At 40.2% G+C, this 22,967-nt stretch overlaps 1 protein-coding gene across 1 annotated transcript; it reads left to right on the forward strand.

Moving 5' to 3' along the window:
* The first annotated feature begins 7,283 nt into the window (after nt 1–7,283).
* LOC130867675 (holocytochrome c-type synthase) lies at nt 7,284–16,934 on the forward strand. The gene is made up of 7 exons (XM_057759788.1): nt 7,284–7,478; nt 7,993–8,148; nt 10,441–10,592; nt 10,912–11,060; nt 11,951–12,070; nt 14,975–15,061; nt 15,612–16,934. Exons 2-7 carry the CDS (start codon nt 8,034–8,036, stop codon nt 15,808–15,810), a joined length of 822 nt encoding a protein of 273 aa, XP_057615771.1. The 5' UTR covers nt 7,284–7,478; nt 7,993–8,033; the 3' UTR covers nt 15,811–16,934.
* Nucleotides 16,935–22,967: the final 6,033 nt, after the last annotated feature.

The following is a 22,967-nucleotide window of genomic DNA, read 5'->3' on the forward strand; positions in this document are numbered from 1 at the left end:
GGAGGGCCTGCTTGTTTGCTCCCAGCTGCCTGGCTAGCTTAGCCCTGAAATAACTACACAGAAACTGTATTAATTAAATCACTGCTTGGCCCATTAGCTCTAACTTCTTACTGGCTAACTCTTACATATTAGTTTAACCCATCTTTATTAATCTGTATATCACCACGAGGTCATGGCCTACCAACAAAATCTCAGCATGTCTATCTCTGGCGGTGGGTCCATGGCGTCTCACTAACTCTGCCCTTCTTCCTCCCAGCATTCAGTTCTGTCTTCCATGCCATTTGGAACAGAATAAAGATACACAGTATGTTTTCTTTACACTCCAACATATGTTTTATAAATCAACAACAAAAAGAGTGAAAGTATGTGACACTGTGTCTGTCTTGCTACCTGGAGTATTGATGAGCAGCAGGAAATATCATCCATACGTGCCCTGGCCTCAGAGTATAGCACCACATCTAACACATGTCAAGAACTTAGGAGATGTTTGTCTGCAAGCCTGCCCCCTAAAGGTGTTACACTTGCTGGCCCCCATAATGGCTTGAGCCAATCCTTATAATTTATTTTAAAATACATATATGCACACATGCATGTGCACATGTATACATACCCACACATAAATGGTTACAAAGAACCCTGAAATAGTTGATAAAACAGATCTGGAGACAATAGAGTGTTCCTAAGATAACCTCATGGACCATGCTTCCCAATAACATTGTTACCTCTCTTTCAGAAGTAGGACAAGAACTATTGGCACATTGGTGTAACATGAAGGGGCCTGCTAGTTGTTGGGGTATTCTGTCCCACCCAGTACACAACAACTGTTTAGCCCCAAAGAAAATCACACATAAGTCTCCATAAATTATAAGTTGATTGGCCCATTAGCTCTAGTCTCTCACTAGTTAACTCTCACATCTTGATTAACCCATTTTTCTGATCTATGGTAGCCATGTGGCTCAGTACCTTTCTTCAGTGGGGCAGATCACACCCTGCTGCTTCAGTGATCTGGGCAGGAGTGGGAGGAATCAGCTTCCTCCTTCCCAGAATTCTCCTGTTCTCATTATAACATTTCTACTTCCTGTCTGGTTTTTCCACCTATATTTCCTGCCTGGCCAAGCAGCATTTATTTAAAACGTGATTGACAGAATGCAGACAATTTTCTCACACCACTTCCCCCTTTAAAAAAAAAAAAAAGGAAAATATCCATAGTCCATTTTTTGGGAATGTGGGCATAGTATTTTAGGCTACTTCCAGCTGGTTGAGGGCGCTGTGAGTCTTGATCATCTCAGGCAGCAGTCTTTAATCTGTTCTGGATGTAGAACTCAGACATCCAGGTCATCTGTTCCTACCGGAGATTTCTCAGATGGTCTTCCTTGATCAAAGCTGATTTTTCTTAACTCTGAATAAATCCACAGCCTCTCATTTTCTGTGGAAACAAAAGCAAAATCTCTTCTCCAAAGTAACATACCTTTTGACTTCAATTTTGAAGCCAAGGTATTTTCAAAATACCTATCTTGGATTAATTCTGCAGCATTTATAAGCAAATATATTTTAGCAGCTGTTGCTCCTTCCTCAGCATTCAAACAATTTAAAGAGAACATAATAGCATACAGTATCAAGATTCTCTGTGTATTTTCCATCTTTACGTGGCTTTATTTTAACCTCTATTTCTTTTATTTTTACTTTTAACTTTTGGCTTTTTGAGACAGGTTCTCTGTATATCTTTGTCCTGGAATTCCCTCTGTAAACCAGGCTATCCTTGAACTCACAGAGATCCGTCTGTCTCTGCCTCCCAGACTACTTTCTTTCTTTCCTTCTTTCTTTCTTTCTTTCTTTCTTTCTTTCTTTCTTTCTTTCTTTCTTTCTTTCTTTCGAGAACTTTAATCTTTAGCCTGTATATATTTTTAACACACTGTAAGCCATTTAGAGGTTTTGTTATTCTTTGAATCTCTCTTTACTGTATATCTCTCTTTTTTCTGACCACATGGGGCTTTAATTTGCTAAGGAATATGGAGAGGTTTTTTGCCACAACTCTGTGGCGTTTTAAGGTCCTTGCCAGGAAGCAAGCTGCAACAGTGTGTAAACAACACTGAAAAGCTCCTATAGCATTTCAAGGTCCTTGCCAGGATGCAAGCTGCAACATTGTGTCCATAGCTCCACCTGCTTGAAGGAGTCAGAGTTTTCCCTGGCAGGACAGCCCAAAAAGCCTGCATTTTAAAACAAGTCAGCTTTTTTCCTGCTACGGCTGAAAACTGAAATGCTTTACTCTAGTCTTTACCAAGCTTTGTCAGGCTTTCTGTGGATGCAGTTATCCATGTGGGCACCATTCTGTAACATGAAGGGGCCTGCTAGTTGTTGGGGTTTTCTGTCCCGCCCAGTACACAACAACTGTTTAGCCCCAAAGAAAATCACACATAAGTCTCCATAAATTATAAGTTGATTGGCCCATTAGCTCTAGTCTCTCACTAGTTAACTCTCACATCTTGATTAACCCATTTTTCTGATCTATGGTAGCCATGTGGCTCAGTACCTTTCTTCAGTGGGGCAGATCACACCCTGCTGCTTCAGTGATCTGGGCAGGAGTGGGAGGAATCAGCTTCCTCCTTCCCAGAATTCTCCTGTTCTCATTATATCATTTCTACTTCCTGTCTGGTTTTCCCACCTATATTTCCTGCCTGCCCAATCAGCGTTTATTTAAAACATGATTGACAGAATACAGACAATTTTCCCGCACCACATTGGCAGAAAGTTTCCAGAACAGAGGGGGAACTGGAATGTCTTAGCATTTCTTGAAACCATTTTATATATCATAATTTATAATGCATTATTTTGAATATAAAGTGTTATATTGCTATTGCTACCGTATGTGTGTATATGGGGGAAGGGAGAAAAAGGGAACAGACAGAGAAAGAGGGGCCATTTGCTATATTTTGATTCTATTTTCCAAATACTTGTACCAATAACTTTTCACTTAAATACTGTATATATTTTTTTACTGCAGAGAATCTACACACTAGAATAATATCACAAACATCTGTGCCTATGAAGATTTGAGGCTTAAAATACGAATTTCAATATCCAAAGTTCCTTTCTTGGGAAACCACATTTCATGTGGCGGTGGTAGAGAATGGCTTGTCATCTTGTCTTCTGTGGCTTTAATCCTTCTATCCTGCTTTAGAGTGACTCCAAACCACTGGAGCGCCTTCTCCTCTTTCTTCTATAGCAAATTCTACCTCACCTTCTCGATTTTCCTTCCACTTTCACTTCTCTTCTTTCCAATTTACTAATTCACAGTGCTTATAATAAGAGGTAAAACCACCAGAGAAAAAAAGATATATTTAAGTTGGCTAGTGATGCAGTTTTTTTTCCTAATAGGGAAACCAAACTAAAGTCACAAGGTTCTTTCGAATATGGAATGAAAACAAAGAAGACCAAAAGCCTTGAAGGTTGGTGCCATCCATTCTTGTGGCTTTAGCATCCAACCATATGTGATGAGTTACATTTCCTTATCTGTAACCAACTGCATTCTTTTGAGTTCCAAAGGATATTCTGAGCTGCTCTTCGTATTTCTCAGCAACAACTACTGTTACAACTTTCATGGACTACTCAAACCTGATCTCACTCCACATATAAATCTATTCAGTTCTCAAAATTAGCAATCAATTGTTTTGCTCCTTTCACACTATTCCACTCTTAGCTCTCTCATTTTTTCAAGAAGATTATAATTTCTGGCAACTGTAGCATACCACGATGGTTCACGTCAAAAGAATAAGTGAGCTTACTGGGAGGTAGCCACTGAAAATTCACAGCATCAAGGCTGTCCCTCTTCTCTTGATCATCATTGAGCACTAGCAAACCTGATCCATCACTAAGCATATCCTCAGTGACAAAAAGATTGGATCTCCACTCCTCTAGGCAAAACTCTACTACTATTTCCATTTGGAGCAAGGGGAGCTTTAGTGGCTCTATGAGGTTCCCTCCGAAGCAATGCTTACTACATCAACTTTTACCGGTCCTTTTACCATGTTTTCCCACGCATATTAAATGCTGCCACCCATACAAAGCTCATGTGCAGCAACAAATGAATCCGCAACTTCATCATAAGGACATCAATATTAATAATATTATTCCTAACCTACATACCATTTGTTGCCCATTTCAGTTTCATGATGACTATTGTAATAGAACATTAAATTTCCCCAGTGTAGTTACTACCTAGGGTTTTTCTCTGTTTCTGTCTCTATCTCTCCCAACTGTGAAGGTTTATACTTCAGCTGTCAGTTTGGGTCCATGGATTTCTGAATCTAGTGTTTTTCCACACTCACACTGTTGACATTGGACAGACAAGGACAAGGGTACAGTGAAAGCCCTTTTTTAGTGAAGTGACTGTATGGAGGAGTCTCTGTAAATGTTAGAGCTTGCCATGCCATCTGCTTATCAGCTGGGCCAGTTATAGAACAGAAAGGAGGGGCAGGAAGGAAAGAGGCTGAGTTTCTTTTTTTGGTCCACAGTTGGCCATTGCTAGGAATAACCAGCAAATTGTCAAAGAACGTTAGGTAATCCATAAACATCTTTGTTCTTTGAGATGAGGTTCTCACTATGCAGCAATGGCTTGTTTGGAACTCACTATATAAACCAGACCAGACTGGCCTTGAGCTGGCTGAGATCCACATACCTCTGTCTCCTGTATGCTGGGATTAAAGGCTAGCTCTCACCACACCAGGGGTTCTTTCCAAGGAGCAGGAATCTAGGAAAATAAGCTATAGCAAGTTATGTAGGTTCTGGGGTGATAATTACTGTGGTTTCAAGAAACTGACATCATTTTAATAAAACTGGAGGAAATTTTCAAAATAGCCATGGTCGTGGCTAATAAACACATGAACCCAGATACTTCTCTACTACAAGATCTTTTCTGTGTGCTTTGGGGTATTCAACAATATCCCTGGTTTCTTCCCACTTGATGTTACTAACGACCTCTGTCACCAGTATGACCATTGAAAATGTCTCCAAATATAGCCAAATGCCCCAATATAGGAGCAGCAAAAACATCTTTCAACTGAGAAGATCTACCTTAATGAGAAGCAGAACTTTGTTTATTATAATCCTCATACATGTAGATTCCAAAAAGGAAGTTGGGCTTTTCCTTGTCATTTATCAGTAAACAGCCTTCAGCTTTCAGAATGGACCTGAGTTCAACATTAGCATTGATTAGTATCCACTTGTAAGGCAGACCTGAACTCAACAAATCTGTGGTAGGGCCTGATATTCTGAATTTGAAACAGCTCCAAACAGATAGAAATCCCCTCTATATAGATCAAATTTTCAATAGTGGTGTCTCCCCCTCAGTCTCAGTCAAATAATATTTCAAACCAAATAACTTGAAATTATATCTGTTTAGATGTATTTTATTGTTAGTTGACCTATAAGTTACTTAAATATAAATTCCTGAAGAACAAATCCTTTGCTCGGCATTTTTATATTCCTAGCAATTTTTACAGTACCTGATATGTTATATGTTCTCCATAATTATCATTGAATTAGGGATATTGTTGAGGATTTACTGATTCTAAACTTCCAGATAATAGACTTAGTTACTGGTCCACGTTTAGATAGGAATCTTGTACTAGGTAAAAGTCTCCTATATCACTAAGCCCTTGCTAGGGATGACATGTTTCATAGCAACACATTTGTGATGAAAGATGTAATAATTTTAAGGGTAAGCTCCTATCTCATAGGAGACTGATCATAGAGTGTAAACTATCACTCCCTGGTGTGACATATTTTAAATATAATTGACAAGATTAAAAAGCTTAATAAGGATATATACTCGAACTTCAGTAAACCCACATGTAGGTAAGAAAATTACACTTAAATGGAAAAGTAGAATTTTCTTTGTCAAGATTAATTATAACTAGGGCATGCTCCTCTTTATGAGCTCCTCCTCACTGATGCCACTTTCTTTTCCATGTTCTCATACCCAGGCCATATCATTTTTCTGTTCTCCAGCCACGATCCTGTGTGAGGTCTCCTACTGCCTCTAATCTTGGGAAACTCTGGAAGTTCAGGACCCTGGGAAGGTGATAATCTTGCAATAAATTGTGAAAGAAAAGTAAGAACTGGGGGAGCTAACAGGAAATGGTGGTGAGGAGCATGTGAGAGAAGGCAGAAAGTAAGAGAAGGGAGACTGGTGGAACAGAATGGATTATTGTGATACAACAAAGAATTTCAAGTAGGAATGTGAAATTTAGGAAGAGACTAGGGACCTGGAAAAAAGAAAAAAATATTCTGAAAATGGGAAACTGGCCGTGTAAAATGAGAGAAGAAAGACTTGTAGACCATACGGGAAATCTTAAAAAGATATAAATATATGTTATATAAAAATATAGTACATATTATCCAATACAACATGATTAGAACTGAAACCATTTACACACAAACTTCAAAACAAGGTTTGGTGGGCTGGATTTTATTTTGGTTGTGAGCCTAGCCTTTAACGGCTGAGCCATCTCTCCAGCCCAGGGCTGGATTTTATATACACACCTTAGAACAATGGTTCTCGGTCTATGTACAAAATGTTACAAAAATGTAAGGGATGAAATAACTATCCCCCATCTTCTGGTTTACCACACACAAATTATATGAAGACTTATTTTACTTTATATGAAATATAATACTTATATGAAAACTGTAATTCCTTGATTACATGGAGTACAATCCCAATAGCTGCTGGAGTCCTGAAAGGATTAGGTAAACAAAATTTAAGCGCACGTACTGAATTATAGTATTTTATTCCGTAAATCCACACGAATACTATGTGTCCATTAAAAAATACAAACTGACCTTTCAAGAACCTAAAGACAGTTTAAAACTTCCCTTTGGGGGAAGTACCGTGAAGCCCATGCCACCATCTGGTGACACTTCTCCGAGACTGGAAACACGTAAGGACGCACATAGTGACAGTGGGGAGAAAAAAAAAAAAAAAAAAAAAAAAAAAAAAAAAAAAAAAAAACAGCAATTTGACAACTCCAGAGCGCCCCCTCTGCTCCCTAAAGCACACACCCACAGTGAACAGAGTAGCTCTCTCCGGCTCACACGGCGGCTTAGCGGCCAGTAGAGTTGAAAACACCGCCCAGACCGTAGAGGCGGGGTCAGAGAGAAGGCGCGGACGGCTATAGGCCTGGAACCGGAAAAGTTGGGCCCCATCCTCCCTGACTGACAGGACTCCTCCTCAGTCGGCGGCCTGCCCCAGTGCTTCCGGAAGTTCCGCCTTCGGAAAAGGAAGTCAAGGGCGCTCGTGAACGCCGGCTGTGACCCGGGCGTTAGCGGTGACCCCCTTTGAGGTAAAGAAGAGGAGGAAGAGGAGGAGGCGGCGGCGACGACAGCGACGGCTGCGGCTGCAGCGGTTGGTCGCTGCCGTGAGTGTCCGGCTTGGCGGTTCGACGCGCTGGCCGCCCGGGCCAGTCGGAGGGGAGACTGAGGTGCTGAAGGGCGTGCGGTGGGCTTTGGGGACCGGGGACTGGTTCGGGTGGGACGCACATTGGACAGGTGGACAAGATGGGTGGCGCGCTGCCCTTCTTCGGTGCTTCTTGGCCTCCCAATTTGGTGACACTTCCCTGTTTTTTGAACCTCCCTGTCTTCTCTGAGACCGGGGGCCCCCGAGGACAGGGGTTCGAGTCCGGTTCCGTATGCTTCGTCTCCCGGGCCTGTGTCACCCCCTCCCCCTCACAGGACCCCACCACCAGGTTTAAACACGTCTAGAAGACACGGTTTCACCTTACGTGTTTCCATTCTCTCAGAGAAGGGTCACCAGATGGTGGCATAGATTTCAGGGTACTCCCCCTAAAAGGGGCAGTATTTTAAAACACCCCAAGCAAGTGTACTTTCCCGTGGGATGGGGAAGAAGAATGAGGGTCAGCCAGGGTCAGAATGACAAGGGGCTGATAGTCTGGTTGCTAAGCCTCTGCATTGAAATCGGACTTACTGCTTTGGCAGGTGGAAATTTGAGACGGGGAGTCATCCCTGTGGTTCCAGCCATGGGTTCCTCCACATCTACTCCTGCTGCTGCAATGAACACCTCAAACGGTTCAGATATTCAGCCCGCTTCACCGCCTTCAGAATGCCCCATGCATGAAGCCCGGAGGAGGAAAGGTAGTTTGCTTGTTGGCTAGAAATTTGAAAGAGAGGTAATGGTTCTAAAGGAAGAGGCCTATAGTTTGCCGGTGAGGCTTGTAAGCCTGGGAGTAAGGCACCCTGGGACTGGTCCTAATTTTGCTGCTCTTTAGCCATTATCATAAACAGCTTCTCTATGTCTTAGTCTGTCATCTGTAGGTGTAATGTAATATTTTTCACAGGATTCTGATGATGGCTGTCTGAGATCATGCCCGGAAACCCAGCAGCTGTTCCACAAAACGGCCTCTCCAAAGTTTCCCTGTGCCTCCATCAGGGGTTTTTAGTCGTGGATAAGGAGAGCCATCATTCAGGGGGACATTTAATAATTGGTTTGCCTTTTCACAACTGAGACATATAGTGGGGTGGGACCAAAGATGCTGCTAAACATCCTACAGCCTCAGACATGGATGGAATCTTTGGTTGCTAAATAATAAAGCCAGAGCTGAGAAAGCTCAGTCTAGCTATGTTTCAATAAACTACTCCCGTATCAGCTGTAGTCTTCATCTAGGTCAAAATAAGCTTTCACCAAGTGAATTTATAGACCATTATGTCAGTGCAAGGTTGGAAGCATTAAAAGTTCTTTAATTAGTGCCTGTCTGCTTTTGATAGTTCAGATTGAGGCAGTCGGTATGCTTATTGCATATTCATGTTTCCTGCATGCTCACGGATCCTGTGCCATCATTCTTTCTCTGGGTTAGCCAGCCTAACTCCAAGAGGTCAGCACTTCTCTCTCTCACAAGCAGTGCTGGCTTTTCTTTCTTGACCGAGAGAGAAACAGCAATGCAGATTGTAGACAAAAATCCTTTGCCTGATAGGGCTTACATTCTCACCTTTATAAACCTGTATGGGAGATTGATTTTCTGTTTGTTTTATAGTCAAGGAAACTAAAGCCCAGAGAAACTAACTTCTGTACTCGAAGTCATTTAGCTAGTAAGTGCTGAAGTTGGTGAAAATGTTGTGACCTTGGACAAGGACAGGTCCCATGCTTTTCCAGTATTCCTTCTTCTAGAAATTGAGAGAAAGCAAACAAAGCAAGTGTGCCTTGGCTCTGAGCTTCTGTTCTCTAGTAGTCCTCTTTATGATTTTATCTGCCACAGAGACTTGTGATCCTGCTTTATTTCCATAGTAAAGAATGTGAGTCTTTCTAGGAGACTAATGGGCCTCTAGGTTATATAATGTGGAAAGTATAGCACTGTTTTCCTTCTGATACCCACCTGGGATCAACACTCTGGGAAGATTAGTGTTTTAATGTTATAGAGAGAGGTATTGCAGTTATGTTTTTCACCCCTAAAGTGAAGTGCTTGGGGTCTTGGAGAATGAAGGCCTGGGAGGAGAGGCTAAGGAAGTGAAAGAAACTTGTCTTTTCTATGTATGACATCTAGCATTCAGCATATTCTGTATTTCCTACTGATGCCTGGAACAAGGGAGGATTTCATGACAGAAGCAGCCATTATTCTGGAACACAGATCTTTAAGTACCTTCCTGATCACCTGATATTTAAACAAGCTTCTCTGTCCCCACACCTGCCTGGATCCGCACCCTAGGAGCTTGGGCATTGACTGCTACTTGTGCCTCTCTGTTTATAAGACTCAGAAACATGAGTCTCTCATGGTATATTTCCTTACAAGTCTGCTTTCTTGATGAACTTTTATATCCGCTGACAAGGACTAGACCTCAGATGAATAGGGATTTTCTGTGGCTTACTTGAGTCTTTGAACAAACATGAGCAGAACGGTATGTTTTTCTTTTAGTCTTTGTAAAGTCTGCTCATTTTCTGCTCCTGTGCTCAATATTTGAGGCGGTGTATCAAGAATAGATGCTTACATAGTGGCTGCTACTCCATTGACTTGTCTGGAACTAATGGCTGGAAGTCAGAGAGACCCAATGAAGTATGGCCAGCCCTCACTTAGGTTCCTCTGTCAGTTCCCATCTGCTGATCCAAGTAGAAACTTTGTAGGACATTGCTAATAATATAATGGGCAACACCCACTGTTGAATCTGCAGAATGATTTTAGCTTATTTTTTGCTGGGGGCATGATAGAATTGGAGAATGTACATATTTTCTCTTAAAGGGAAAGTATATTTGTAGCATCTTGGCATCTTTAGAAAGTTAACTGGCTTAGTTCTTGGCATCTTTAAGTAGAAGAAACTTAGTTTTTCAACTGTGTTGATCACAATTTTAGCTCTTTAAGGTCTTAAGTAAGAGTACCTTCTTCCACTGTTGGTATGTTATCTTAACAGTAATTGTTTTCTAATACTTGATTATTTCAGGCTGTCCCATGACTGCAGTAGCATCTGATCCAACCGGTGAGAGCAGAGCACACTCTGTGCCTGCCCACCAAGATCGGGCCTATGAGTACGTGGAGTGCCCTGTTACTGGTGCTGCAGCTCAAAATAAGGAGAACCTAGATCCTTCAAACCTGGTAATCTCCACTTATCTCTTCCAAAGGCATTTTATGTACCCCTGCATTCTCCACCATGGTCAACTGTGTCTCCTCAAACTATGAGCTAGATAAATCTTTCATAAATTTTTTCTTGGTGGTTATTTCATCACAGCAACAACAGCCACAACAACAACAAAGTAGTATGACCAAAAATGTCAGAGGTTGAAAGTCTGATGTTGCTGGTTTAATGGGAATTTGTACTTCTTATATGGTGAATTTATTTATTCCAGGGTGTACTGACTATTTTTTGGTTTATATCATCGTGCTGACCTTTAAATACAATACTGATTTTCCTTAGATGCCACCACCTAATCAGACCCCATCCCCAGGGCAGCCATTTACTTTGTCTACCTCAAGAGAGGAGTCATCTATTCCAAGAGCAGACTCCGAGAAAAAGTGGGTTTACCCTTCTGAACAGATGTTTTGGAATGCCATGCTACGGAAAGGGTAAGTAAGAATATTATTTAGAAGATACTTTGCTTACCACGTTTATCTCAGAATTAAATGTTAAAGTTTTTTTAACCTCCAAAACTACAGTGATTTTTAGTGAGTTTATCAGTTTATAATAGAATTTTCAGAGTTATCAGAATATAAGTACAAAGCTAGCATTCAAGGTCATTATTTTTTAGAAAAGCATAAGTAACAGGGCAAAGGGGTGGTGGAGTAGGGGTGAAGTGTTCAGGAAGACATTTGTTATAAGGAATTGGTTCCCATTATCATGGATGCCAGCAATAAGTCCCAAGATCTGCTGTCAGGTAGTGGGAGACCTGGGAAAGCCAGTGATGTGGTTAATCAGTCACACACCCTGAGAACCAAGGAAGCTGATGCTAGAAGTTCTGGTCTGAAAATTGGGAAGCTTGAAATCCAGAAATAACTGATATTTAAGTTCAGGTTGAAAATCAGGTAAAGCCTAATGTTGTAGCCCAAGCAAATATTCAGGAGTTCCTGTTTGCTTATGGAAAGGACTGCACCTTTTTGTTATACTTAGGCCTATAACTGATTGAATGGGATCTACCTGAGCCGGACAATCTGTTCAATTCATATCACAACAATCATATTTTTAGAAATATAAAAAGAAACTCTGTTATATAAAGTGCCAGGAAAAAGTTGGTAAATCATTTATCAATGGTACTAAATGAATAATGCTTTGGTGAATTAGTATGCTTGGAGAATTCCATGAAATGGTATGCTTGGAGAATTCCATGAAATAATGTTAAGATGAACCATTAATCTTTGATTTCAATGTGTAAAAAGTATAAACCATTTTATGAATACATGAAGTAACTATTTTGGCTTTATTAATGATATTTGATAAATTTTGGTACATTCTTTCTTAGGTGGAAGTGGAAGGATGATGATATTAGTCAGAAAGATATGTATAATATCATTAGAATTCACAATCAGAATAATGAGCAGGCTTGGAAGGAGATTTTGAAGTGGGAAGCCCTTCATGCTCAGTAAGTATGTTATCTAAAAAAATTCCTGCTTCTTTCTTTTACTGCATATCAACTTTCCTAGTGTTAACATTTAAATAATTTGTTAGTCATTTGTGTAACAGTGGTGATTCTTATAGTGTGGACCACACTTCCTTACTTCCTGAGCTTTACGTTTATAGAGAATTTGAAGCAAAGATAGCTCAGCTGTGCTCCATGCTGACTTAGGCCTCAGATGATCAGGACATGATCAGAAATGGCTGCTGCAGAGCTGTGGGCTAGAGTTTTCTGAAGGCATGACCCATGAACCCCCATCTAGCAAAGGGGTACCTGCTCACAGTCTCCAAATGTGGCTGTCTCAGCTGCCTTACCTCACAGTGGCTAGGTTCCAGAGGCACCAAACAGAAGCCAAATCTCCTTTTCTGACATAGCAAGAAAGACTCAAGTGTTTCAAGCTTGACCAGATTGAAGGGGTAGCTGGAGCCTCATCTCTCAATGAACGAAGTATGGTAGGTCAGTCATTGAAAGCAGAACAGAGCACATCAGAAATGAGACTGAATTGCTTTGTGATCCAAGGGATATAGGAAAGAACTTTTTTTGTTCCTTCACTATTTGGAATCCTTGTAAGGACTGACCTTAAACATCTATCTTCACATGGGCCCCTTTTCTCAGAATAGGTCAGTTGAAAGAGCAGTGCTTCTCCACATCACCTGCAAGTTTTATTGCAACTCTGCCATCTGGACTTACTTTGGGGTGTGACCTGGTCCAGAATTGTCATAGGCTTGATGTTTATGGAATGATGTGACACTGCTGGTTGAGACCATCACCTCCAGAAGTGAAGCAATGGGGAGTATCTTCACAAAGAACAATGCCCTGATGGGGGAAGATACAAAATGATACCGCACTAGTTCAGAATTACGTATAATACAGGGTTATTTATTTAGGGGAGACTCACAGATCACCATCCTAGATCACAGTCCTCTGCACAAATGGGAACAAGAACAGACTTTAGCAGCCGGAAGTGAGAGCCAGAAGCAAGAGAGCCAGTGCATGCTTTACAGCTGCATTTACAGTCTAAGAGACCATGCCCAAGTGAGCTGCTATCTTAAAGGCTATTGGCTGAAGGAGCTTCCATAGCAAGGGCCTATCATAATCTGGCTTACATTTCAAATTCCTTCCAAAGCATAATTAATAAGTTTTTTAGAGAAAAGCCACTTGCTGTTTTATTTTTATACTAGTCTGTTTTTGGTATTTGTACTGAGCATTTCAGTATGAACTCTACATGAGTATTGCTAGCTGGATGCCAGTTGGATAGACTTTCCTGGTGGTAAGTAACCTCTGACCTAGAGGAAAGACCTGGCTGGCTAACTCAGATGGAAGTAGCTGTCATAACCTAGGTTAAAAATGTACTCTAATTAAAGCCACCTGCTCATTACTTTCAGTGTGGTTTTAAAAACAAAGAAATAAAAGCTAAAGGAATTTCAGCTTGTCAGTTCAATTACCTCTAGTCATTTTGCAGATATCTATCAAAATTAGCTAGGCCATAAAAGTTCCCTCTAATGTCTTCAAAAGAAAAGTTACATACATTGAGTTACTGCTTTACCTGTTAACCTCTTGAGAAGAGATACTAGAAAGTCCACAGTCTGGCTTTCTTCTTTACATGGTAGGATTATTAGCTTGTTTTACCAATGGGAGCAGCTAACAAAATAAGTGACTCCTGTCTTAATGGACCAGTCCTTCAGCCCCCATCAGGGAATCAGGTTTGTGTCAAGGGCAGCGTCTTGAATATCCTCTGTACTCTTGTGCCAGTAGAGGACAGGCCCTTAAGGGAACTCAGTCATACTCTCTAACTAGGACACTGCCAGTGATCAGTTTACTTAAAAAACAGGCTCAGCAGTACGTACACTGGTTCCTGGAAGTCAGTCCCCATTCTTTTTTGCTTCAAAAAGTCTGTTAATTGGTTAAAATGAAAAAAGGAAGTACTCCCACAATATTCTTGGATTGGTTCCAGAGCATCCGAAGATAACAAAGCCATGTATACTGAAAGTCCCTTGTATTATAATTTCATTGCATTTTCATATAATGTGTAGCGTACATCTTCCTACATATTTTAGACAGTCACTTATAAGTGACTAAAATAATGTAAATGTATTGTAAATAGTTGTACTGTTTTATTCAAGGAATAATGAAAAGGATTAAAAATCAGATATGCTTAGTGCAAATGCACAGTTTTATGTTTATTACTGTTTTTTTGTTTGTTTGGTTGGTTTTGAGACAGTCTTTGTTTGTTTTTGATACAGTCTTGTGTGGCCCAGGGAGACCTCTATGTAACCTTGAATTTGTAATCCTCCTTACCTTCACGTCCTGAGTGCTAAAATTACAAATATACATCATAGTATCTGATTTATGTGGTACTGAGCATTGAACCCAGAGCTTTCTGCGTGGTAGTCAAGTACTGTACCAACTGAGCTATATCCTCAGTCCTCAGATACAGTGTTTTCCCAAGTATTTTTAGAGTATAGTTGGTTGAATCTGTGAAGGTAAAGCCCATACACCCAAAGAGCTGATTGTATATAGCAGTTTCTGTTGTTTCTCTGCAGAAGAGAAAGAATGTACACAATACATCACAGTTTTTTCTGAGAGTGTGCTTGTGCCCTTTTCTCAAATGAGAAGGTCCTTTCTCCCGAATTTCGCAGGAAAGCCAAGCAGATGCCTAGAGAGAAACATATACAATCTAAAAGGAAAGTGAAATGTTTCCAACAAATAGGACCAATTTACTTGAATTCTGTTAAAAGTTACTGTCCTCTGTAAATGTGGTAGTATAGCAAATAAATATAGGGAAAAAAAGATATTACTATAAAACTAACATCATTCTGTCAAAGGAAAGAAAGTATCTTTAATAGACTGTTCTTATTTGGACATTTTCAGTGAGTGTCCTTGTGGCCCATCATTGGTCCGATTTGGAGGCAAAGCCAGAGAGTATTCACCAAGGGCAAGAATTCGTTCCTGGATGGGGTAAGTATCAGTATACAACTGCTGTTGACATTCTCACCACTGAAACTAGAGTGTAAGAAAGTATATCCAGCCTACATTTCTTTATCTCATTGACTTTACTCATAGATGGACAGAATTATGAGGGTAGAATGGCTATCTTCCTACTTCATTCTCCAAAGATTGAATTGTGTTTTTTTGGGTGATCCTTAGAACTATCCTTTTACTCTTCTTGTGGTCTTTATCTTGCCTCATTCTTCCCTTGTCTTGTGTAATTGGGTTTCTTAGCATCCTGGATTTCTCCAACCTTCTAGCTAGCCTTCTGGCATGGGTCTCTTTCCCATGAACCTTTTTCCTTTATAGACAAATGATCTGACATAGACTCATCATAGTTCTTCAATGCCACATTCTCTATTCACCATAGGCTTATTGCCCACGTCTCATATCCCCCGCTAGGCATTTGCATGTAAGATCAGTCATCTGAACATGTGCTGTTTTTCTGTCTGTCTTTGTGCTTACACCAAGAATCGGTGCAGACCAGCACTTAGCATTCACTGCTGTGCTTTCATTGCAGGTATGAGTTGCCTTTCGACAGGCATGACTGGATCATCAACCGTTGTGGCACAGAAGTTAGGTATGTCATTGATTACTATGATGGTGGTGAGGTCAACAAGGACTACCAGTTCACCATCCTGGATGTGCGTCCTGCCTTTGATTCATTCTCAGCAGTATGGGACAGAATGAAGGTTGCTTGGTGGCGCTGGACTTCGTAACCACTGTTTTGTTTGTTATGAGAATACTGAAACTTTTTTTTTCTGAGAAAGATGTTAAAACTAAATGCATTCATAACGTCACCATGGGTACTTTTCAAGTGTGTAATCAAACTTGATCTTTCATGCAAAGATGCTATGCTCCATTAAATTTGAGCCACATTTTCCATTGTAGTTGATAGGTCATTAAATTTTTTTTTTCTCATTTGGTGTAAGAGGAAAGTAGTCGCTTAGTTTTCCCATTAACTGTGGTATTTTGTGTTATTCTCTATAGACAGTCTGTAAAAAGAGTTCTTAAAAAAGCATAGAAAGCTGTTTTTGTCCTTATTGTTTTCTCAGGACTATTTGAAAATGTGATGCTTTTACCTGCCAAATATTTTAACTATATTCATTATAAAAGAAGCACTTACTCTTGTTTTAAAAGTAAGCAATATTTCTTAAATCCCTACAGCCTAAGTAACAACCTTGAAAAAATGCAAAAATATGCACTGAAGGTATGCACTCTGTAAGACTAAGACATGCCAAGTTTTTTTTTTTTTTTCGGATTTGACCTTGATAGAAGTTTCAACTAGATGATACATGCAAATTTCAAAATACTTTACTCCTCATTTCTGTTCTAATATATAACTATTAAGGAAAAAGTCATTGCATTGTCCCTGAAGGTTGACAAATTACCTTATGTTATCACATCCCAAATCCATTCTCTAACCAGGAGCTTGTTCACAGTAGCCTGATGTAAACCTGGAAAGCCTGGCTGCAGTCACAGGGCCTGCAATGTCTCTGTGAAAAATAAAGTTATATTGGATAAGTGTAAGAATTCATAAGAAGTGGGGTTTTTTTGTGGAATGTTTGCATCAATTCACCATCAGTTTTATCTTTGTTTTAAGCAAGACTAAGTTTGCTGCTGAAAACTTGTTTTAATTTTAATTATAGCAGCATGTTAGAAATAACTTGTTTTCTTAAGTGCTGATACAATGAAAATTTAATTTATCCTAAATACTGTAGTATTAAATTAGTGAATGGTGTTTGTATCTTTGAGTTACTAATTTGATCTAGATTTCTTTGTTATATGATGCTTAAAATCCAACATTTAAAAATATCTGTATTTTTTAAATAAAGCTGACAGTAAAAAGATTCTGAAACATCTCAGAGTGACTTTATAGTTATTTCTTTTTCAGGCACAGACTTCACTAAATGCAAGAGTGGTCTCATCTGTTAATCGCTTTTAAACTGCATAAGAATGTCATCACTGTTGGTCCTTTTCACAGCTGCAGTTGTTTGAGTATAGGATAAAGTATTTTGACAAACAGCATTATGACTGGAAACTGAAAGTTAAGCTGCAGGCAAGGATTCTTGCTGTTGCAGTGATGAGGTATTGTGAAAGTCATTTGTCAAGTGAATTACAAGATAAACAGTTTTATATGCACTTTTTTTTTTTTTACCAGTTCTAGAAAAGACACCTGCTGAACACTCAGAGTTGCTTTGTGGCTAGATTACACTTGAGCCTATTTAGGGAGTAGAACTCTGCTCTGATATGTTTTATATAACTTGAGATTCATTTTGGATCTTTTTCAATATTTTAAAACCTCTTTTGTCTGTGAGAAAGTCATTTAGAATCAGAATATACTTGTGTATCAGGCAAAGTATTAACAGAAAAGGTAAGTTCAAACTAGGTTACATATTAGCATTTAGTATTCCTATGAATTCACTAGCTGTCATTTATGTGATGTTGATGTCCACTCTACATCACACCCAGGACACAAAATTGCAAAAGATAAATCTGCCTACAGAAACCCAGTATCAGAGCTCATTCTGTAAACAAAGTCATGGTATTTTAGAATTCTTCTGTAAAGAATTCACTATGGGCCTTGTGGTATTGTCGCACGCCTTTAATCCCAGCACTCCTGAGGCAGAGCCATGTGGAACTCTGTGAGTTCGAGGCCAGGCTGGTCTACAAGAGAACCCTGTCTCGAAAGCCCCTCCCCTTTCCCCCCAAAAAAGAAAGAAAGAGAACTCACTATTGTTCTAAATGGGTTAGGGATACACATAAGTGCTTTTCAATATATTTAGTTACTGAGATGATTACTGTAGTCAAGTTGACAGAATTCAGAATCTCTTGGGAAAATGGGACTCCAGGCATGCCTGTGGGGGACTGTCTTGATTGCATTAATTGAAGTGGGAATATGCAGCCATTGTGTGCTGCATGGTTGCTTCATTGGTATTCTGTATTGCATAAATGAAGAAAGTGAGCCAAACTCTAGCAGCTATGCATTCACCTGTTTCTAGATTGTGGGCACAAGGTGACCAGCTGCTTCAGGTTCTTGCTGCTTTGACTTCCCCACCATGATAGAGTGCCTTGAACTGTGAGCAAAAGCCCTTTCTCACGTCACTTTTATTGGGCTATTTATCACAGCTACAGGAATAAAACCAAGAAAGTTACCAAATTCTTTGGTCCTTGGTGTGTTTACCTTCTAGCAGAGTTACTGCTCCCTATCAAAATCAAAGCATTCTGTATTTATCTCTTTTCCATGTGACTGTCAAAACGATGTTCAATCATTTGTATTGCTGTAGACTCGAGGCTTTTGTTGATAAGAGGGCATACCATGAAGAAGGCTGGTGGCTTGTTTGAGTGGTCTGTACGTTACTTACTCTGCGACATTTCTGTCTTAGGGCCTCAGTTTTCATGACTACAAAATGAGCAGACCGAGTTGTTTTGCAAGTTCTGTGAAGTGATGTCTGAGTGCTCTTGGAGCAGAGCCCTGGGTGGAGAGAACTCAGTACCAGCCATCCCCACAGTTGACAGACAAAGGGAGAAGTCAAGTTAAGCTTGACTTAACACTAAAAGTCAAGGTGCTGAGACACTCCACAGGAAGAATCTGGCAAGATCAGGAGGCTCTTCTGATTTTAAGTATTACTAGGTAAATATATAGATGCTTAATCTAAGCAACCACATGTTATTTAAAATGGCTAAAGGAATATCCCTTTAATAATACATAGACCTAAGGAGAGACTTGGTTAGCTAAATATGCAAGTCCCACAGGGCAAGCATGATTAAGCTGAACTTCCTAATGTAAAATGTAAACACAAACCAACTTCATAGAAGTTCAGTACATCCATCCTACAAGAGAGCCACTCAGAATGCTGCCATGAAGCTGAGAAGGACTGGGAATCAGAGAAATTAGAATTCTTTCACAGTTATGCTGGTTTTTTTTTTCTTAAATTCCCTGCTACAAATTGAACTGAAATAGTCGGTGATGTATCTTGTATATGGGTCATGTAAGGAAAAAAGGTTTGCTGGCACACATCACCCAGAAGAGCCAGTGGCCTTTGCTCCTTGCAGAAGGACGAGTGGATGATGATGCTGTTTATGGACTTTCAGATAAAATCTAACATGTAATCATTTGATAATTTGATTTTAGCTGTTTTGAAGTGTGGCATGAAATTATTTAAGCAAAGTAGATTTTTTTTTTCTGCTTTTCCCATCTCTCGTCCTTGTGTACGTTGTCTAGCTAAGCTGTTCTCAAATTTCTGGGGATCAGAATTCCTTGGAAGGCTTGTTAAAATGCGGGTGCCTAGGCTCCCACTCAGGGTCCTTTATCTTGTAGGCATGGGACAGCTGGGGATTTACCTTCCTAACAACCTCTTAGGAGATACTGATGCTATTGGTCAAGTCACCATGTGGACCTCATTTTTCCCTGGCATCTTTTGGGCTTCTGCCCACTCCCAACTTTGCAACTGTTTTTCCAACTGCTGCCTATTACCATAGTCATGTGCCAAAGTTATAAGTAGGCGATGCCATAGCAAAGGTTAACTGGAAATACCAAAAAATTCCCATTTTGCTTATTCACCTTTTCTTCCCTGAAGCCTGTCTTGTTCTCAGTTCGGAAAGGTGCTTCATTTATCCAAGTTCTGTTTTAATAACAACAACTACCCTTGGAAAGTATCTCCCATGACTTGTAGGTGATCACACCAAGGCAAGATTACAGTCGGGTAAAGGCAGTGCACCAGACTGATGCAGAAAGCTCTTATACTCTGTCCTGCTTCTATGTGAATTGGTGGTGACCACTCCCTTGAGCAGGTGAAATGTTTGCTCTTGCTCCTAATTGTCTGACCTTTGCTCACCATCTTAGTTTGCTAGGTAGCCATAACCAAATGCCACATGATGGAGCACCTTAAACAGCAGAAATTATTCAGAAATTATTCTCACAGGTCTGAAGGCCAAAAATACAAGGTCTTGTTCCCTCTAGCAAAAGCAAAAGATTTGATCCATATCTTGCTTTTAGCTTCTGGATATTCCTTGGCTTGTTTAAGGGTAACACCTGTCTTCATATATATTCATTCTCTCTCTCTCTCTCTCTCTCTCTCTCTCTCTCTCTCTCTCTCTCTCTCTCTCTCTCTCTCTCTCTCTGTTTGGGGGGAGATGTAAATATATGCCTAGTCCCTCCTTATAAGTCTCCAGTGACAAATCAGAGTGCATTTCCACTGAAGGCCAGACTCTGGTGAACCAAAGAATTTACTGGGCCTACAGGGCATGGCTGAGGGGTGATTTATAGGGTAGAGGTGACCCCCAAACAGCTGTACCACCACCAGAAAGTCTCATTTCAATGTTGATAACTTCTCGCAGCTGTGTAGATGGAATTACCCACTTAACCATCTCACTATCCCTTAATATTTCCATCTGGAGCAGAGCAGCATCATGGGTCGCCTTCTTTCACAGTCCCATATAACACAGAGCTAGGGTGTCAAGAGTCTTTGCAGGGCAGTGAGTCTTAAAAGATGGTGTCTCCATGTTTGTCAGTCCCTTCTCAAAGCTTTTTCTTTAGAAAATGTGCACCCGTGTCTGCATTTTCAAGGAGCTGATGGCCTTGCATGGTTTCTCATTACACATGGCAAGTGTCTTAAAAGCAACATGCCTATGTTCAGAATGCATTTATCAAACATCCCAAATAGATGTCTTATCTCTGCCTAATCTAAAATGTACAAAACTCACAAAATCCCCATCTTGTTTAAAGACCTTCAGATAATGCTACAGACCGTAATGCTAATGGGTAGTGATGCTTGACTGAAGCCTGTGCAAAGAGCCAGAAGGATCTTCTATTGATGTATTCGTGTAAAGGGACATTTTAAGCTAATTTTGTTCAGAAAATGATGTACAACTAAATAGGATGGGTGAGGAAGAACATTTGAGGCCTGTGGAATAGAAATGTGACATTGTGTCCTGTCCGTGAAAATGGGGTGTTTCCCGTACATATGTAGAGTATTGGTTTTTACATTACAAAGAAGTGAGTCTGCAGGTGGAGGGTTGTTGTGGGATGTTTGTACGCTCTGTGAAAATGCATTGCTGTGATTAGTATAAGAAGCTGAATAGCCAATAACTGGGCAGCAAGAGGCTAGGCATTACTAGAGAGGACTGGAGCAAGAAGAAAGGCAGAGTGGCTAGCCAAACGCGGAGGAAGCAGGATAGGTAGACAGTAAAGGTAACAAAGCCATGTAAAAGAATGTGGATTTAAAAAATATGGCTTTAAGTTATAAAACTAGTTAGGAAAAAGCCTAAGCTAAGGCCAAGCTTTCATAATTAATAAAAAGTCTCCTTGCCATTTTGGGGACCTGGCTGGCAGGAAAGAAGTCTTTCTCCCTTAAATTGTGTCTGCTGAGTGTTTTGCCACAGTGATAAGAAACATGACTAATAGACCAGGTGAAGCTCCAGGCACAGAAGGAAGGAGCTCTCTAGCCAAAGATGTGGGGTGATACAAAGTGAAATTGGAGTTCAGGGTAGCACTAGAGATATATAGCTGGTCCTTAAGAACTATTGAGGCACTGCGGGACATTCAGTGAAAATTTCAAGCAAAGCATTGGGAACCAAGAATGATGTTAAGGCGAGAGATTAGAGATGCCGTCAGATAAACATAGACATTCTTTTTAATACAATTATATCGCATATAAAGCTTCAGGGGATGAGCCATTACTTGAATATAAGTATATCTCAGATTTTAGGGGGACATACTAAGACTAATGTGATCTATTGTTAAGCCTTCAAATTGAGTAGACTCTGTATCTTATTTGGTATGTGGACTTGAGAAGTCCCATGGTCAAGTGTCCTGTGTCCTCAGCCCAACTGATCCATTCAGATGGGAAAAAGCAAGGGCTGGTTCTTCAGTTTGGGGTATTCTAGTGCTAAACATGGCACAGCTGCTGCAAACTAGGATGCGTTGGAATCTTAAACTAAAGTGATATTAGCTGGCTTGAGTTTACTGAACATTGGTTGACGGACCCTTCTGCTCCTTGGCAGATTGAGGGCTGTGTAAGGTGGGAATCCTCAATGCCAGTTCAGAATCTCTAGGCTGCCATCCTTGACGAGAACTTCTCTTTGGTTTGTAGGTTGTTGGCTTTTTTTTTTTTTTTTTTTTTTTTTTTTTTTTTTTTTTTTTTTTTTGTCCTCAAGAACACTTGCTGCTGTTTTACAATTCTGTCTGGTCAAGACATCCTGTTTGCGTCTCTTTTTGACTCTTCTGCAGACAAGTTCTTTCTTCTTAGTTCAGTGAAGTCTACCTCCTGCCGTTTGCTTATCAAACCAAAAGACAGCACAAGCGTCCACTTTGTTCTAGTATCTCTTTATATTCAGTCCGAGTACTGTTTCTCTGCCAAACAGATGTGTATTAAAATGTGCATAAGAAAAGAAGCAAGCTGGATTTATTTATAAATTTCCTCAATTTGCACACCCCCTGTTGGCATCAGATGGTTGTTTTTGCTATCAAAACCCACAACAAACATATGTTAATAACTACTTAGCAGGATCAAGACAAATGTGTATTTGGCCATTTCTATCATCACCATTCTGGCCCCTTTGCCAAAGGCACAAAAACAAAGTGATTGAGGATTTATAGACAGGGAGGCATCTGTGGCACAGGGCAGCTTTCTTCTTGCCCCTAGGATCGATCACTTTCCTCCTGAGGAATGAGCGGCCTGAACATCCTAGTCAAAGTGTTTTCTCCAGTTTGGCATTTGGTTTCCTTGGCAAGCATCATATCACATTTTATACAGTATTAAAAATGTCCTCACTGCACAGGTAGGTTTGGGGTCTCGTGTGTTTTAAAAGATTTGTGTGTATGATATGTGCGTTGGGGGTTTGTGTGGGTCACAGTGCATATAGGAAGATCAGA

This window comes from Chionomys nivalis, chromosome X (genome assembly GCF_950005125.1).
Source record: "Chionomys nivalis chromosome X, mChiNiv1.1, whole genome shotgun sequence".
NCBI classification, from domain to species: Eukaryota; Metazoa; Chordata; class Mammalia; order Rodentia; family Cricetidae; genus Chionomys; species Chionomys nivalis.

Excerpts from the sequence above, each read along its gene's own strand:
- LOC130867675 (XM_057759788.1), top strand. The coding sequence starts at position 8,034 with ATGGGTTCCTCCACATCTACTCCTGCTGCTGCAATGAACACCTCAAAC. Across the intron at positions 12,071-14,974 it reads TGGGAAGCCCTTCATGCTCA|TGAGTGTCCTTGTGGCCCAT; the intron begins GTAAGTATGTTA and ends GGACATTTTCAG. Across the intron at positions 15,062-15,611 it reads AGAATTCGTTCCTGGATGGG|GTATGAGTTGCCTTTCGACA; the intron begins GTAAGTATCAGT and ends CTTTCATTGCAG.